General features: G+C 37.5%; 1 protein-coding gene across 1 annotated transcript in view; it reads left to right on the top strand.

Moving 5' to 3' along the window:
• Nucleotides 1–19,258, top strand: part of HEPHL1 (hephaestin like 1) — a gene marked incomplete at both ends in the record, with an annotated part of 74,299 nt that overhangs the window by 17,647 nt on the left and 37,394 nt on the right. The window contains 7 exons of the mRNA XM_079707786.1: nucleotides 2,056–2,136; nucleotides 2,549–2,761; nucleotides 3,386–3,565; nucleotides 8,501–8,755; nucleotides 11,962–12,130; nucleotides 17,774–17,913; nucleotides 18,058–18,189. Coding sequence (XP_079563912.1) covers nucleotides 2,056–2,136; nucleotides 2,549–2,761; nucleotides 3,386–3,565; nucleotides 8,501–8,755; nucleotides 11,962–12,130; nucleotides 17,774–17,913; nucleotides 18,058–18,189 — 1,170 coding nt within the window. The remainder of the gene's footprint in view (nucleotides 1–2,055; nucleotides 2,137–2,548; nucleotides 2,762–3,385; nucleotides 3,566–8,500; nucleotides 8,756–11,961; nucleotides 12,131–17,773; nucleotides 17,914–18,057; nucleotides 18,190–19,258) is intronic.

Genomic DNA, 19,258 nt, shown 5'->3' with positions numbered 1-19,258 from the left:
GTGGCGCAGTGGTTGAGAGTCTGCCTGCCGATGCAGGGGACACGAGTTCGTGCCCCAGTCCGGGAAGATCCCACATGCCGCGGAGTGGCTGGGCCCGTGAGTCATGGCCGCTGGGCCTGCGCATCTGGAGCCTGTGCTTCGCAACGGGAGAGACCAAAGCAGTGAGAGGCCTGCGTACCACAAAAGAAAAAAAAAAATCTAGTTTGTCTGTATTGAGAGCCACTTCAGCTCTCATATTGTTGCTATTTGCATTCTTTTGCTTTCAATTTATTTGTGTTTTGAATCTAAAATATAGACTGCATATAGTTGGATGTTACTTCTTTGTCCAATTTGACAATCTCTGCATATTGATTGGAGTGTTTAGACCATTCACATTTAATGTAATTATTGATTAGTTTGAGCTACACTTATCTTGCTAATTATTTTCTATATGCATTCTGTCTTTTTTATTCCCCTGTTCTTCCTTTACTGTCTTCTTTGGTGTGAAACAATGTTTTAAAATCTACTATTTATATTTCTCTGTTGATTTTTCAACTATATATTTTGAGTTCATTTCTTATTGGTTGGCCTATGGATTGTAATATGCATTTTAACATATCACAATATACTTCATATTTTTTACCTACTTAATTCTGGAAATATATAAAAGCTTTACTCCAACAGAACATCATTCTCACCCACCTCTTTTGTGCTATTATTGTTATATTGTCATTACATCTCTCTCTCTGTAAACCCAGCAATGTGATGTTATACTTGGAACTGTATATTATCTTATGAATTTTAAAGAAGTCAGGATAACAAAGGAAAAATATATTTATAGAATCTTTTATATTAACTCCCATTTTTCCTATTTTTGGTGCTTTTCACTTCTTTCTGTGGATTCACATTCTCTGGTGTTATTTCCTTTTAGTCTGAAGACTCTTTTAGTATTGCTTGTAAGACAGGTGTGCTAGCAGCAAACTCACTTATCTTTGCTTATCTAGAGCATCTTTATTTTGCCTTATTGTTTTGAGGGCTAGTTTTGCTGGATGTAGTACTCTTGGTTGGTATTTTTCCTCTAGCACTTTTAGTATGTCATCCCACTGTCTTCTCATATCAAATATTTAAATGGGAAGTCAACTGTTAATCAGGTTGGGGCTCCTTAGTATGTGATCATTTCTCTTTGCCTCTTTTTCTTCCCCAACAGCTTGACAACAATATATTTGTGTATGAATTCTTTGTATTTATTCTACTTGTGCTTTGTTGTGCTCCTTTGATGTGTAAGTTAATGTTTGCATCAAATTTGGTAAAATTTTCTGCAATTATTTCTTCACATATTTTTTTCTGCCCCCATTTCTTTCTCCTCCCCTTTGGCAGACTACATCACACACATGTTAATATACTTGATTTAGTCCCATAGTTCTCTGAGGTTCTGTTTATTTTCTTCAATCTTTTTTTTAACCCTCTCTTTTTCAGATAGGATAATTCTGTCAATGTCTCTTCAAGTTCAGTGACTCTTTTGCCATCTTGAATCTGTTGCCAAGCCACTCTAGTGAATATTTTATTTCATTTATTGTATGTTTCAATGCCAAAACTCCAAATTGGTTCTTTTTTTTAATGTATAAATTTTATCTCCTTATTGAGATTCTCTATTTGTTGAATAATTTGTCCTACTTTCCTTTAATTATTTAAACATAGTTTCTGTCAGTTGCTTGAATATATTTATAATAGCTGCTTTAAAGTCTTTATCTGCTGAATTCAACACCTAGAAGCACTTAGAGATAGTTTCTATTGGCTGCTTTTTTTTCATTGAGTATGGATCATACTTTCTTATTTCTTTGCATTTTTCATTTTGCTGTGGCTGTTGTTTTTCTTGTTGAAAACTGGAAATTATTGAGAATATACTGTAGCAACTTTGGATTCTGGATTCTGATCCCGCCATCATCCAAGTTTGTTTGTGTTGCTTGCTTTTTTGTTTAGTAACCTGTCTGGGTTAAACCTGTGAAATCTGTATTCCTTATAGTGTGCTGGCCATTAAGGTTTCTGCTCTTTTTTTCCCTTGTTTTTATTTTTAAGCCTGGGTGCTGAGTGTTCACCTCTATACTTGCTTAGCTTTGAGGTCAGCAGATCTTTTTCATGAGACCCAAAATCTCTCAGGTCTCAAATTTAGGTGCTGAATGTGTAGTAAGTGCCCAAGAAGTGTTTGTTATTTCTTCTGCTGCTTCTCCTTTCCTTCTTCAGTTGATGTTAAGTGAAGTAGATTGAAGCCTTCCTGATTGGTACTGGAGGCCTGTCAGAAGGGGTCTTCATGAATATTTATTAAACATCTGGCTCTGTGCAGGACACTTCATATACACTGCCTCATGTAGTTCTTACGTCTCTTTGGGGGTAGATATAAACATTCCAGCTTTACTGGTAGAAAACAAAGGCAGTGAGAATTTAAGTAACTAGCCTCAAGTCCCATAGCAAATAAATTTTAATTCATGTGTGTTTGATTTCAAAGCTCTAGCTCTTTCCACTGTAGTGTGTGATCTCTGCATTTTAACTATGTTTTATATTTTCTTGGAAGGAGCCCTGTACCCAGATGGAACATATGGAAGTAACAAGGATGATGACAATGTTCCTCCTGGCAAAAACTATACCTATGTCTGGCCAGTGAGAGAAGAATATGCTCCTTCCCCAGCAGATGCAAATTGCCTGACCTGGGTGTACCATTCGCACATCGATGCCCCTAAGGACATCTGCTCTGGGCTAATTGGCCCACTGCTGGTGTGCAAAGAGGGTAAGATGTCTCTTCCCCACCCTCTCTGTCCCTAAGAGCCTATTCCCAGGTGTGTTGAAAAGTGTATATAATCTTCAGGTCGTCTTGCCTACCTCCCTTGCTTCACACAGAGTGTGCCTCTTCTTCCAAACTTTCTGTAAGATTAAAGAAATTCTTCTAACATAGAAGATCCATAACAGGGACAATAATTCAGGCTTCTGCCTAAAAAATCATAGCATTCTGAAACTTACATGCTTTAAAAAAATACACACTGACACCACACATAGGAAAGTGTAAAATGTAGTCAAATGACCAGGAATGCTTTTGCTTTATTATTTCACCCACATAATCACTTTGCTATTTTATTCCCTATTAATTGATTTAGTGTATCTGTGCTCTGTCAGTAAAGTATATTTCCTTTAAGGACAGCCAGGTTTCCAAGTCTGTGGTTGTGAGGATTTCTGTTTTATGAGTTTTCTATGGTTCTATCATTTCCATCAAAGTCTTTCACTGATTTTATGTTGTGGGTTACTCTTGTACATGTAGGTCTTTCAAACTTACCTGATACCACTGGCAGGAAGAAAAGCTCATCTTGATTTAGTCCACTTTGAATTTTTTTCTTACTCTTTTGAACGTGCCTGATAGGTATCCTGCATAAATATTCAGGGACAAGGACTGATGTGGATCAAGAGTTTGTTATAATGTTTACTGTTGTGGATGAGAATCAAAGCTGGTACCTTGAGGAAAATATCAGACATCTCTGCACTGACCCTGATTCAGTTGACAAAGAAGATGCTGTTTTCCAGAAGAGTAACAAAATGCACGGTGAGTGCCTCTCATGTTATCAAGTACATACTGACTGCCTTTTGTGTATCTGGCACTACACAGGATACAGAACACACAGAAATATTAAACCTAGTTTTCCAAGATTTATAACTTTGTAATGAGAATAATAAGAAAGTGAAGAAACATAATCCCTGTCAGAACCTAAAACAAAGAAAGAGAGCAAGAGAAGAAGAAAGGAACAGAGAGGAACTACAAAAACTGACAACAATTAACAAACGGAAATAAGCACATACTTATCAATAATAACTTTAAATGTAAATGGACTAAATTCTCCATTCAAAAGACATAAAGGGGCTGAATGGGTTAAAAAAAAACAACAGCAAAAAAACCAAAACCCATCTATATACTATGTACAAGAGACACACTTTAGTTGTAAGGACACACATAGACTGACTCTGAAGGGATGGAAAAAACTATTCCATGCAAATGGAAACCAAAAGAAAGTTGGAGTAGCTACACTTATATCAAACTTTAAATTGACTTTAAAACAAAGACTATAATAAGAAGGGTGTTACATAATGGCCAATTCAACAAGAATATATAACATTTAAAATATTTGTGCACCCAACACAGAAGTGCTTAAATATATAAAGCAAATATTAATAAACATAAAGGGAGAAGTAGACAGCAACACAGTAATAGTAAAGTACTTTAATATCCCACTTATATCAAGGTAGGTATCTAGAAAGAAAATCAGTTAGGAAACTTTAGCCTTAATCAATATGTTAGATCAGACGGACTTAACAGATACTTATAGAACATTGCATCCAAAAACAACAGGATACACATTCTTCTCAAGTGCACATGGAACATTTTCCCAGATAGATATGTTAGGCCATAAAACAAGTCTTAATAAATAAATTAAGAGGATTGAAATTATATCAAGCATCTTTTCTGACCACAATGATGTGAAACTAGAAATTAATTACATGAAGAAAACTGGAAAATTCACAAACATGCAGAGATTAAACAGCATGTTACTGAACAACCAACAAACTGAAGAAGAAATCAAAAGAGAAATTTTTTAAAAACTTGAAACAAATGAAAATAGAAATGTAATATATCAAAATTTATGGGATGCAGCAAAAGCAGTTCTAAGAGGGAAGTTCATAGTGATAAATGCCTACCTCAAGAAACAAAAAAAGTTGCAAGTATGCAACCTAACTTTACACCTCAAAGAACTAGAAAAAGAAAAAATTAAGCCCAAAGTTACTAGAAGGAAGGAAATAACAAAGATTATAGCAGAAATAAGTGAAATAGATACTAAAAAGACAATAAAAAAATCAATAAAACTAAGATCTGATTCTTTGAGAAGATAAACAAAATTAACAAACATTTAACTAGACTCACTAAGAAAAAAACAGAAAGGTCTCAAATAAATAAAATCAGAAATGAAAGATGAGATATTATAACTGACACCACAGAAATAAGAAGGATCATAAGAGACTACTATGAACAAGTATATGCCAACAAATTAGATAACCTATAAGAAATGAATAAGAACCATACAACCTACCAAGACTGAATCAGGATGAAATAGAATCTGAACAGACTGATACTAGCACGGAGATTGAATCAGTAATCAAAAACCTTCCAACAGGGCTTCCCTGGTGGTGAAGTGGTTGGGAGTCTGCCTGCCGATGCAGGGGACACGGGTTCCTGCCCGGTCCGGGAAGATCCCACATGTCACGGAGTGGCTAGGCCCATGATCCATGGCCGCTGAGCCTGCGCGTCTGGAGCCTGTGCTCTGCAATGGGAGAGGCCACAGCAGAGAGAGGCCCATGTACTGCAAAACAAAAACAAAAACAAAAAACAACCTTCCGACAAACAGAAGTCCAGGAAATAGATGGCTTCACTGGTTAATTCCACAATTCAAAGAAGAATTAATACCAATTCTTTTCAAAATCTTCCAAAAAATAGAAGAGGGAGAACTCTTCCAAACATGTTTTATGAAGCCAGCATTGTGCTGGTACCAAAAGTGGACAAGGATGCCACACAGAAAAAGAAAAAATACAGGCCAGTATTCCTGATGAACACAGATGCAAAAGTCCTCAACAAAATATCAGCAAGCCAAATTCAACAATACATTAAAAGGTTCATACACTGTGATTAAGTGGGATTTATTAATCCATGGGATTTTAACCATGAAAGTACGGTTCAGCTTCCACAAATCCATTAAGGTGATATACCACAGTAACAAAATGAAGGATAAAAATCATATGATCACCACAATAGACACAGAGAAAGCATTTGACAAAATTCAACATCCATTTATAATAAAAACTCTTAACAAAGAGAGTATAAAGGGAACATACCTCAACATAATAAAGGCCATATATGACAAGCCCACAGCTAACGTTATACTCAATGGTGAAAAGCTGAAAGCTAATCCTCTAATATCAGGAACAAGAGAAGGATGTGCACTGTTGCCACTTTTATTCAACATAACATTGGAAGTCCAAGCCAGAGCAATTAGGGAAGGAAAAGAAATAAATTCATCCAAATCCGAAAGGAAGAAGTAACAGTCATTATTTGCAGATGACATGATACTATATATAGAAAACCCTAAAGGCTCCAAAAAACTGTTAGAACGAATAAGTAAATTTGAGGGATATAAAATCAATACACAAAAATCTGTTGCAGTTCTTTACACTAGTAATGAATTATCAGAAAGAGAAATTAAGAAAACAATCTCACAACTGCCTCAAAAAGAATAAAATACCTAGGAATAAATTTAACCAAGGAGGTGAAAAAACCACATATTGAAAATTAATAAAAAAATTTAAGAAGACACAAATAAATGGAAAGATATTCTGTGTCCATGGATTGAATGAATTAATATTGTTAAAATATTCATACTACCCAAAGCAATCTATAGTCACAATGCAATCTCTATTAAAATCCCAATGATATTTTTTACAGAAATAGAACAATCGAAAAATTTGTATGGAACCACAAAAGACCCTGAATAGCCAAAGCAATCTTGAGAAAGAACAAAGCTAGAGGCATCATGATCCTTGATTTCAAATGATATTACAAAACCATAGTAATTAACACAGTATGATATTGGCATAAAAACAGACACAGAGATCAATGGAACAGAATAGAGAGCCCTGAAATAAACCCATGTAAGAATATACAAGCGGAAAAGGACAGTCTCTTCAATAAATGGTGTTGGGAAAATTGAACAGCCACATACAAAAGAATGAAGGTGGACCACTGTCTTACACACATACACAAATATTAACTCAAATTGGATTAAAGACTTGAATATAAGATCTGAAATTCTAGAACTCCTAGAAGAAAACATAGGTGGTGAGCTCCTTGACATAGGTCTTGGTAATGATTTTTTTAATCTGACACCAAAAGCAAAAGCAACAAAAGCAAAAATAAACAAGTGGGACTACATCAAACTAAAAACTTCTGCACAGCAAAGGAAACCATCAACAAAATGAAAAGCCAACTGACTGGGAGAAAATATTTGTAAATTGTATATCTGATAAGAAACTAATATCCAAATATATAAAGAACTCATACAACTCAATAGCAAAAAGCCAAACAATCTTATTTTTTAAAAATGAGCAGAAGATCTGAATAGATATATTTCTAAAGAAGAAATAGAGATGGCCAATAGGTATGTGAAAAGATGCTCAACATCATTACTCATCAGGAAATGCAAATCAAAACCACAGTGAGAGGGGCCTCGCTGTGGTCCAGTGGTTAAGACCGAGCTCCCAATGCAGGGGGCCCGGGTTTGATCCCTGGTCAGGGAACTAGATCTCACATGCATACTGCAACTAAAAAAAAAAAAAAAAGATCCCACACATTGCAACTAAGACCTGGCACAGCCAAATAAATAAATAAATACTAAAAACAAACAAACAAAAAACCCCATGAAATATCACCTCGTACCTGTTAGAATGGCTATTATCAGAAAGAGAAGAAATAACAAGTGTAAATTGGTACAGCCACTATGAAAACCAGTATGGAGTTTCCTTAAAAAAACTAAAATATAAGCAATTCTGCTCCTGGGTATTTATCTGAAGAAAATGAAAACACTAATTCAAAAAGTTATATGCACCCCCCATGATCATTGCAGCATTACTTACAATAGCCAATATATGGAAACAGCCTAAGTGTCCATTGATGGATGAATGGATAAAGAAATTGTGGTATATAATAATAGAATATTATTCAGCCATAAAAAAGAATGAAATCTCACCATTTGCAACAGCATGGTGGACTTTTAGGGCATTATACTAAGTGAAATAAGTCAGACACGGAAGGCAAATATTGTAAGACCTCTTTTATATGTGGAATCTAAGCAAACAAACAAACAAACAAAACCCCCCAAACCAAGTTCATAGATCCAGAGAACAAATTGGTGGTTAAAGAGGCAGGGGATGGGGATGGGAGAAATGGCAAAAAAAGTAACAAGTCTCATAAGTCCCTTCTAATCCTTTTCTTCTTGCTGCATGCTTTTGTCATTTAAGTAGCTACTATGTGCCAGGTTTCCCACTGTGAGGTAAGACAGGGTTTCTAATTACAAGGAACAGATCTGGTGGGGAAGGTAAATATGTAAATAGAGATGGAGGTAAGAGGTGGCCAAGCTGTCCTAGAAGTATGAACAGTGCTTTTGTTTGCTCCTGATCTCATTGTGTTCACATAACAGCTCGAAGGCTGTTTTCATGCTGCTGATCACTTTTATTGAGTGCTTTTCTCTTGAAAAGACTAATGCTTTTCATTCCTTTCTGGGACTGTATTTTACCAAAGAAATCATGCCTTTCTGCACAAAAACATTACAAGCAATAATCTGTGCTAATTTTCAACTGTGCTAGAGCATGTGTTACCATTTCTACTGGATCTGCTTGCCTCTGCAGGGGAATCTCTCCCACTAGTGTTTCTGTTTTTCAGCGCTCAATGGATACCTCTTTGGAAACTTCCCCGAGCCTGATATGTGTGTTGGTGAATCGGTGTCCTGGCACCTATTTGGAATGGGGAATGAGATAGACATCCATTCCATCTCTTTTTATGGTAACACCTTCATCAGCAGAGGCCATCGGACTGATGTCGTCAACCTCTTCTCAGCCACCTTCCTGACAACAGAAATGATAGTTGAGAATCCTGGGAAGTGGATGATAACCTGCCAAGTCAGTGATCACTTTCAAGGTAAAAAGGACAGAGACCAGTGTAGAGATGCTTACAATGGTACAATTAAACCATGCAATCAATGGTGCTCATTCAGTGCCTGCTGTTGGATAGATTCTTGTACGTGTTATATTTAATTAAATATTAAACATAGGAAAAATGTATAATGTCTATTTGGCATCTTATCAACAGGTATTTATTAATCACATCCCTATGAACCAGGTAAGAGGTGATTGAAAGAAATGATAAGACCTTCTATGAACCTGGAATTTAGTAGTTAAATATAGTTAGACATTTACAAAATGAATAAAACTTGAGGCAGAATGATAAATGCTCTTTAAGTGCTTTATCACTTTGCTGAAGCAGAGAGGCTTCCTGAGGAGGTGGTCCCTAATCTGAGCCTAGAAAGGTTAGGAATTTTATAGATGAAGAAGGGGAAAAGGGTTTTCCCGGCAGAGGAAGCAACATGAACTGGGAAAAACACATGGGCAATTGTAAATAGAATAATAAATTTTTAGCACTGAAAAGGAATTTATAGATAATCTGGACCAATCCCCCATCCAATTCTTGAATTCTCTTTTGGACATCTCTTTTTAAAATTTTTATTTCATTTTATATTGGAGTATATTTGATTTACAATGTGTTAGTTTCAGGTGTACAGCAAAGTAAGTTATACATATTCTTATATCTATTCTTTTTCAGATTCTTTTCCTATATAGGTTATTACAGAGTATTGAGTATAGTTCCCTGTGCTATACAGTAGGTCCTTGTTGATTACCTATTATATATATAGTAGTGTGTATATGTTAATCCCAGCCTAGTAATGTAGCAGCTTGTTTCATCTCTGGGCTGCTCTGTGAGAACATTCTTCCTTATATTGAGACACAATGCAATAATAGGTACAAAATCCTATGAAAGATGAATGATTAACATTTGTTGACAAATACCTGTTGAATGATTTGGTTCAGGTTCCTTGGGAATAGGTCTTTACTTAGCTGGACCTTAGGCTCATGTCAGAGGAGTGATGAAGGAGAAGCCTTAGAGAGGCAGATTGGGCCCCAGGCAAGCATCTTTGAATGGCAAGACTAAGGACTGTCTAGAAGGCAAGAGTAAGCCTTTCTAGATCCTTAGGCACACTAGTGCCATGATCAGTGCAGTGGTTTAGGAAGATAAATATGATGCCCGTGTGCAGAAAGGACACAATGGAGAGACTCTGGCTACTGGATGCCAGTTAAGAAGCACTGGCAACATTACAGTTATGATATATTAAAAGTTTGGCTTAACATGGTAAAAACAAGAATATAAAAAGAAAATGTGTCAACGGGATAAACGTAGAAGAAATAATGTGTGATTCCACTTGAATACTGACTAACTACACACAGTCACTATGAGGTCAGGGATGCAGCTCTTCAGGGCTGCTTTCATAACACATTTTTGTTCCCATCAACCTTAAGCAAACCTCACATTTGTCCACTGGGTTATTCCAGTTAAATTCAATTCAGCAAACGTTGAGCTGCTCAGTTAATATGTATAAGACACTCTCCTGGGAAGACAAAGATGAACAAGACAAGGTTACTATACTTCCCTGCTCCTACCCCCAGCTTTATTGAGGTATAATTGACAAATAGGATTTGTATGTATTTAAGAGGTACAACTTGATATTTTGCTATACTTGTAAGGTGTGATTACCTTACACTCAAGCTAATTAATATACCTATTACCTCATGTAGTTAAACATTTTTGTTGTGGTGGTGGTGAGAACACTTGAGAGCTCAAAGAATACAGAGTTTCAGTTATGCAAGATGAATGGTTTCTGGAGGTCTAATATACCGCATGGTGACTACAATCAACAATACTGTGTGGTATACCTGAAACTCCCTAAAAGGGTAAATCGTAAGTGTTCTCCACACACGATCCCTAAATCTGAGAAGAAACTAATCAAGGAATTAGCAGCCATTTGAGATTAGTAAGATTGCTAAACGTGGCCAGTAGTTGTGGACATAAGCTGGAATACATTACTGAAATACAATGTTTCCTAAATTGTCCATAGCCTCAGAAAAAAATGTTTAAAAATTAGAAGATAGGTATAATTCAATTTTAAAATTAGTAATTACCTCTAGAGATAATGGTGTCACATTTTGATGAATATCCTTCCTATTTTCTAGACCTTAATATATAAATGCTTATGTTATATATAAAATGAAATCAATCTATTAATAGTGCCCTGTAGCATACTTTTCCACTTGTTAATATACCAGAAATAAATTTATATGTCAGTGAATATATATCTACTACATCATTGTTAATCCTTCCAGTGTCCTTTGTAAGGAGATTACAATTTACTTAACCAACAGTCTTTATTAACACTTATATTTTCCCTATTTTTTGCTAAACACTCATAAACATCAATTTATAGAAATGTTTGTACTTTGTCTGACATTTCCTTGGGAAAACTACTAGATTTAGAATTCCTGGGTTGAAGAGTTTAATTTTTTTTTAAGCTATGGACATATATTGCCGAATTCTCCTTTAGAAATTGTTACTCTTCACTCAGTGTGTGAGCATTCCCTTTTCCCTGTTCATCTGACAACACTGATAATTACTAGTCTTTTTAGTCTTTACCAATCTCATAAATGAACAACAGTATCACTTGATTACTATTTTTTTTGTTTTTGTTTTTTATTTGGTTTTTTTGTGGTACGCGGGCCTCTCACTTTGTGGCCTCTCCCATTGTGGAACACAGGCTCCGGACGCGCAGGCTCAGCAGCCATGGCTCACGGGCCCAGCTGCTCCGTGGCATGTGGGATCTTCCCAGACTGGGGCACGAACCCGTGTCCCCTGTATCGGCAGGCGGACTCTCAACCACTGCGCCACCAGGGAAGCCCTTGATTACTATTAAGGTTGAACTTTTCTTTTTTCTTCATTTGTTCATGGATCAGCAGTATTTCTTCTGTGAATAACCTATAAATGTCCCTTGCACATTTTCTATTGGGATATTTACTTTTTTCTTTCTTAATTATCAAAGGTACTTACCTATTAATCTTTTGTCATATGTGCTAAAATATCCCCCTACCCACTGTTTATTTTTTACTTTTAACTTTGTTTACAGTCCTGTTTTCCGTACAAAAGTTTTAAATGTTCATGAAGTCAAATCTATCATTCTTTTCCTGTATGATTTCTTTTTGGAGCATTTATACCTTGGCTCATGGATTTCCTCTCTTCTGCAGCTGGCATGCTGGGGCAATACAATGTTGGTAACTGCAAAAGTGGTATTTTTCTCCCCAAGATGAAGGGTCAACAGAGGCGCTATTTTATAGCAGCTGAAAAAATTCTTTGGGATTATGGTCCTCAAGGCTATAACAAATTCAGTGGTCTTCCCCTAAATGCCTCTGGCAGGTAAGCTCTCTTTGCTGGTGTTGCTAAGCCTCTCATAAGAGAAGCATCTATTAGGCTTTTCGTTGTGATCTCATTTGTAGTCTAGGCATTGCTCTTATGAGCACATACTGCATAGATGGCATAATGGCATCACTTAAGGAGCTCTGAGCCCTGTAATGTGTACAGCTGAGACATGGAGGAGTATTTATTGCTTCATGATTTGCTGGCTAAATCAAAGCACTAGATTCATTGATTCATCAAACATTTTATGAGCATCTACTGTATGCAAGCTGCAGCATTAAATGCCATGAGAAATACTAAGCTGACAGAGAAGAGAGTAAGGTGCTTGCACATATGAAGCAGACAGTTTTTTTCTTTATTTATTTTTTATTTTTTATTAGTTTCTGCTTTATAACAAAGTGAATCAGTCATACATATACATCTGTTCCCACATCCCTTCCCTCCTGCGTCTCCCTCCCTCCAACCCTCTCCATCCCAACCCTCCAGGAGGTCACAAAGCACCGAGCTGATCTCCCTGTGCTATGCGGCTGCTTCCCACTATCTATCTACCTTACGTTTGGTACTGTATACATGTCCATGCCTCTCTTTCGCTTTGTCACAGCTTACCCTTCCCCCTCCCCATATCCTCAAGTCCATTCTCAAGTAGGTCTGTGTCTTTATTCCCGTTTTACCCCTAGGTTCTTCATGACATTTTTTTTCTTAAATTCCATGTATATGTGTTAGCATACGGTATTTGTCTTTCTCTTTCTGACTTACTTCACTCTGTATGACAGACTCTAGGTCTATCCACCTCATTACAAATAGCTCAGTTTCGTTTCTTTTTATGGCTGAGTAATATTCCATTGTATATATGTGCCACATCTTCTTTATCCATTCATCCGATGATGGACATTTAGGTTGTTTCCAGCTCCGGGCTATTGTGAATAGAGCTGCAATGAACGTTTTGGTACATGTCTCTTTTTGAATTATGGTTTTCTCAGGGTATATGCCCAGTAGTGGGATTGCTGGGTCATATGGTAGTTCTATTTTTAGTTTTTTAAGGAACCTCCATACTGTTCTCCATAGTGGCTGTACCAATTCACATTCCCACCAGCAGTGCAAGATGGTTCCCTTTTCTCCACACCCTCTCCAGCATTTATTGTTTCTAGATTTCTTGATGATGGCCATTCTGACTGGTGTGAGATGATATCTCATTGTAGTTTTGATTTGCATTTCTCTAATGATTAATGACGTTGAGCATTCTTTCATGTGTTTGTTGGCAGTCTGTATATCTTCTTTGGAGAAATGCCTATTTAAGTCTTCTGCCCATTTTTGGATTGGGTTTTTTGTTTTTTTGCTATTGAGCTGCATGAGCTGCTTATAAATTTTGGAGATTAATCCTTTGTCAGTTGCTTCATTTGCAAATATTTTCTCCCATTCTGAGTGTTGTCTTTTGGTCTTGTTTATGGTTTCCTTTGCTGTGCAAAAGCTTTTAAGTTTCATTAGGTCCCATTTGTTTATCTTTGTTTTTATTTCCATTTCTCTAGGAGGTGGGTCCAAAAGGATCTTGCTGTGATTTATGTCATAGAGTGTTCTGCCTATGTTTTCCTCTAAGAGTTTGATAGTTTCTGGCCTTACATTTAGGTCTTTAATCCATTTTGAGCTTATTTTTGTGTATGGTGTCAGGGAATGATCTAATCTCATACTTTTACATGTCCCTGTCCAGTTTTCCCAGCACCACTTATTGAAGAGGCTGTCCTTTCTCCACTGTACATTCCTGCCTCCTTTATCAAAGATAAGGTGACCATATGTGCGTGGGTTTATCTCTGGGCTTTCTATCCTGTTCCATTGATCTATCTTTCTGTTTTTGTGCCAGTACCACACTGTCTTGATTACTGTAGCTTTGTAGTATAGTCTGAAGTCAGGGAGCCTGATTCCTCCAGCTCCGTTTTTCGTTCTCAAGATTGCTTTGGCTATTCGGGGTCTTTTGTTTTTCCAAACAAATTTTGAAATTTTTTGTTCTAGTTCTGTGAAAAATGCCAGTGGTAGTTTGATAGGGATTGCATTGAATCTGTAGATTGAAGCAGACAGTTTTGAAAAGGGAACATGGCAGGACTCTCTCTTTTGTTTTGTTTTGGCCACCACGCGGCATGTGGGATCTTAGTTCCCTGACCAGGGATCCAACCCGCGCCTCCTGCATGGAAACACAGGGTCTTAACTACTGGACCACCAGGGAAGTCTCAGCAGGACTCTCTTTCATTGGAGATGAACTAGTCAAAGAAGGTTAACCTTTTTGGCTCAAGGACAGCCTGATATAACTTAAGCTCCCTCTATGCAGAATTCCTTTTTCTCCCTGTCCAGTATAATGCCATTTTTTTCTTCCAACTCTAACTCTAATGTCACCTCTTAAGTAAAGCCTCCCCTGACACCTGAATACTTTTCTCTGGGCTCCTGCAGCATATAGTATTTTTTCAAATTTAATCGAACAATTCATTAAGTGGATGCAGACTCCTGTGACTTCTTATTGTAGAATCATATGGAAAGATGTCTGTGAAAGCATTATAAAATGTACAGTGTGATACTAACAAGTATTGCTATTACCCTATAATCCTTTTTCTTTAACATCTTTATTGGAATATAATTGCTTTACAGTGGCGTGTTAGTTTCTGCTTTATAACAAAGTGAATCAGCTATACATATAAATATATCCCCATATCTCCTCCCTCTTGTGTCTCCCTCCCACCCTCCCTATCCCACCCCTCCAGGTGGTCACAAAGCACCGAGATGATCTCCCTGTACTATGTGGCTGCTTCCCACTAGCTAGCTATTTTACATTTGGTAGTGTATATGTGTCCATGCCACTCTCTCACTTCGTCCTAGCTTACCCTTCCCCCTCCCCATGTCCTCAAGTCCATTCTCTATGTCCACGTCTTTATTCCTGTCCTGCCCCTAGGTTCTTCATAACCTTTTTTTTTTTTAGATCCCATATATATGTGTTAGCAAACGGTATTTGTTTTTCTCTTTTTGACTTACTTCACTGTGTATGACAGACTCTAGGTCCATCCACCTCACTACAAATAACTCAATTTTGTTTCTTTTTATGGCTCACTAATATTCCATTGTATGTATGAGCCACATCTTCTTTACCCATTCATCTGTCGATGGACACATAGGTTGCTTCCATGTCCTGACTATTGTAAATAGAGCTGCAATGAACACTGTGGTACATGACTCTTTTGGAATTATGGTTTTCTCAGGGTATATGCCCAGTAGTGAGATTGCTGGGTCTTATGGTAGCTCTATTTTAGTTTTTTAAGGAACCTTCATACTGTTCTCCATAATGGCTGTATCAAATTACATTACCACCAACAGTGCAACAGCATTCCCTTTTCTCCACACCCTCTCCAGCACTTATTGTTTGTAGATTTTTTGGTGATGGCCATTCTGATTGGTGTGAGGTGATACCGCATTGTAGTTTTGAGACATGGGTTTTGAGTCATTTCTCTAATGACTAGTGATGTTGAGCATCCTTTCACGTGTTTGTTGGCAATCTGTATATCTTCTTTGGAGGAATGTCTATTTAGGTCTTCTGCCCATTTGTGATTGGGTTGTTTGTTTTTTTTTTTGATATTGAGCTGCATGAGCTGCTTACAAAGGATAATGCTGTATCCTTGGCTTCCTGTGGCCATCCGGGCCCGCATCCCCAGCAAGAATCTATCCTATAATTCTTTTAATGTTTGAGGGATTGTTTTAAAAATTGTCTTTGTGGTCAATAAGATACCCTTTGTTTCTTTCATTGTAAATGTATTCATTCATTCATTCTTCCACCAAACCAATGCACTTGGGGCTTGCCTAAAGAATTTGTGTGGACCATATACAAAAAACTCTTTGATATGAACATTCTCTATTGACCAGTATTTCTCCATAAACAAAATAATGAAAATTAACTTTGAAAATTATTTCTTAGAAGCCTTCCAGAATTCAGAAGCTCCTTATAAAATATGAAACATTAAGCTATATTCAATCAACATTTAATGTAATATGTGACAGCACAATGCACTGAGTGACACAAGGGATGCAGGGAGGTCTAAGACAATGTTCCCAATCTCAGGTAGAGAAAGATGCTGAATGCACAGGAGAAGAGAAGAGATTTTGCAAGTTACAAATAAGATTTAGATGAGTTGTCCAGACAGTGAGTTCTCTGCACATTCAGAGAGAGCTACGATAACCAGAAAGACTTCACAGAGGAAGTGGAACTTAAGTAGGGTCTTAAAGAATGGTAGAATTTATATAAATGAATTGTAAATAGAGGGAAATTTTAGGTGCAGGGGTTAATGCAAAGCATCTGCCATAAAGCAGAGTGATTAGATCAGAGAGTGAATGCCTGGTGTGGGGGATTTGCATGGGGAACGGCACTCACATAGAGCAATGCAGAGAGAATTGGGGTAAACTGGATACCCATTGCAGAGGTCCTCCAATCATTTGAACTTTACTTGATTGGCAATTGGCAATTAAAAACAACTGAAGATTTTGGAGCAAGTAAAATGACACTAAAAATTACTATTTTGAAGATTAATGTAGTAGTAGTGTGTATGCTGAGAAAAAAATTGAATGTATGGACACCAAGGGGGGAAAGCTGCGGGGGGGGGGGTGTGTGTGTGATGAATTGGGAGATTGGGACTGACATATATACACTAATATGTATAAAATAGATAGGTAATAAGAACCTGCTATATAAAAAAATTTTTAATGCAATTTTTAAAAAGGTAAAAAAAAAAAAAAAGAGTGAGCCAATGTGAGATAGACGATGCTGCATGCACAGTTAGGAGGTTTATATAATGGTCCAAGCACAAGGTGAGGAGGACATGCATGTACTGGGGTTGCGACCGTGGGAAGAAAGGAAAGGAAAAGATGGAGGAATGAAGGTGAAGAAAAGGAAGGGTGCAAAATAAATGGTTACAAAGTCAGGATGAACAAGATAAGGAGTTGAGGCAGAAAAAGAAGACAAAGCCTGCACATCTGCAAGAGTGATGGCACCATTGACAGAAATAGAATAGAGATAGTACTAATTGGATACTAATTAGTATATTAGTATTAATACTAATTGGATATTAGTACTAATTAGTAATAGTACTAATAGTTATATCATCGTATTTCACAGCTTTGAAATTTGGTATTTCATGTATATAGTTTGTATGGTAACTCCATTGATTAAATTATTTGATTAACTAGACACTCCATTCCTTAATCATGCCAGATATCAGAGCATACTCTATGCAGAGTCTATTCATATTGACATCAGCAAGAGATAGAGGGATGCTTATTCTGCAAAGAAACCAGTTAGCTCTTGGTTACTTTGTAGGACATCATTCTGGGATACCAATATTGATAATGAAGGAGTTTGCCTGTGCCTTCTTCAGTTGCTGGACCTCTGGGGAAGAAAGTACAATGGCTAAGAGAGAAATGAGCTTGAGCATCAAACAGCTTCTGAAGAATTTTAAGGCTGGTTCACTATTCCTGGGAACTTTGTTGAAGACTGTGCTATCTTTTCTGGAGATAAGGGTCGATAAGTGGGCTAAAGGCAATACAGTAAAGCTCCATAATTAAGGCACTTGGTAGATATGCAGAGGTGTGATCTCAGCCAACTTCCTATTCTTTCCACAGTGACTCTGAGCTCTACTTCACACAAGGGGACAACAGAATAGGAGGAAAATATTGGAAGGCTCAGTATATAGCGTATGTTGATGCAACTTTTACTCGAAGAAAAAGACTCTCTGAGGCAGAAGCTCACCTTGGAATTCTTGGTACAGTGAAACCATCTGTCATGTTTTGAACAGGGGAAATGTTTTAGTAGGACATGCACACCTAACATGGAATGACTCTTCTCCTGTTCCTATCCACTTCTCTCTTTTCATCCTCTTACCTCTCCTTCTCTTAATATTTCTCAGGTCCCATCATCAAGGCAGAGGTGGGTGATACTCTGTTAGTGACCTTTGCTAACAAAGCCGACAAGGTCTACAGTATTTTGCCCCATGGTGTGATCTATGACAAGGCCTCTGATGCAGCCCCAAATGTAGATGGTAAGTCCCAGCCTCAGCCTTCATAGGAAACAGGATGAGTGAGCAAAGGACTTAGAACTGGACAGACCTGGTTCAAATCCTGGTCCCTTTACTTACCAGCCCTGTGAGCTTGAGCAGCTATTTCAACTTTCTGAACCTTATTCTTCTCACCTATCAAATGCAGATAATGACACTCACCTCATAGGGCTTTGGAAAAGGATGGAGAGAATTTAGGACAGGGTCTGGCCCACAGTAGGTACTTAGGAAATGTTAATGCCTTTCCTTTTCCCTCAGTAATGTAATAAATCTCAAAGTGATCTACTTTTACAGTCACCTCCACTTCTCTAAGATGGAGAGCTTTTCTGCTGCATTTGGATGGGATCTATGGCTGAAGGCTGAAAGGGAACTCTGATTTCCAATGTTTTGTTGAAATCAAAATCTTACACGTGGTCTTTGCTTTGTCTCTATCGACAAATATTTATTTAAAACCAGTATTATGTGCTTACCATCATACACGGCCTCTCCCAATCACAGAGTATGTAGCACAGGCTCTCTACATGTAAGAAAGGCAGCTTCTACCCAGTGGCTGCAGGAATTATCCTTCCATTCATTATACTGCTTTTGGGAAACTCCCGGTCGCGTTGGAAGCCTTCCCCATCACTACAACAGACATCATGACTCCTGGGATACTTACTTCTTCATGCCCAAGTATGAGGCCAGTCACAGTCCAGAGCAGGTGATGGGGAGGGGACAGAGAAGGAAGGAATGGAGGGAGTATTCCCCCTCTCTACACCCACCCTCCCCTCCCCCTGCTGCAGCAACATTTCCTATGCCTGCAGTCTCTTCCTTGGTCAAAATGCTCACAATGACTTTTGTGTGTGTGCAGAAAGAACACTAGTGACAGTGCAAATGTCCACATTTTCTATTGTTTAACTCAGAAAACTTACTGGGCACCTTTTTGCAAAGCTCTGGACAAGATACAGAAAGTCTCTGGCCCCAGTCTAGTTGGAGAGATTCAGTGTGTTCATTTGGCAATATAATGTGAGGGTTAAGTGCAAAGTCTTTGGAATCAGACAGCCCTGAATTTGAA

Source organism: Hyperoodon ampullatus (assembly GCF_949752795.1).
Source record: "Hyperoodon ampullatus genome assembly, chromosome: 7".
Classification (NCBI taxonomy): Eukaryota; Metazoa; Chordata; class Mammalia; order Artiodactyla; family Ziphiidae; genus Hyperoodon; species Hyperoodon ampullatus.
Note: the sequence above shows the minus strand (reverse complement) of the source record. Positions and strands in the feature narration are given on the sequence as shown.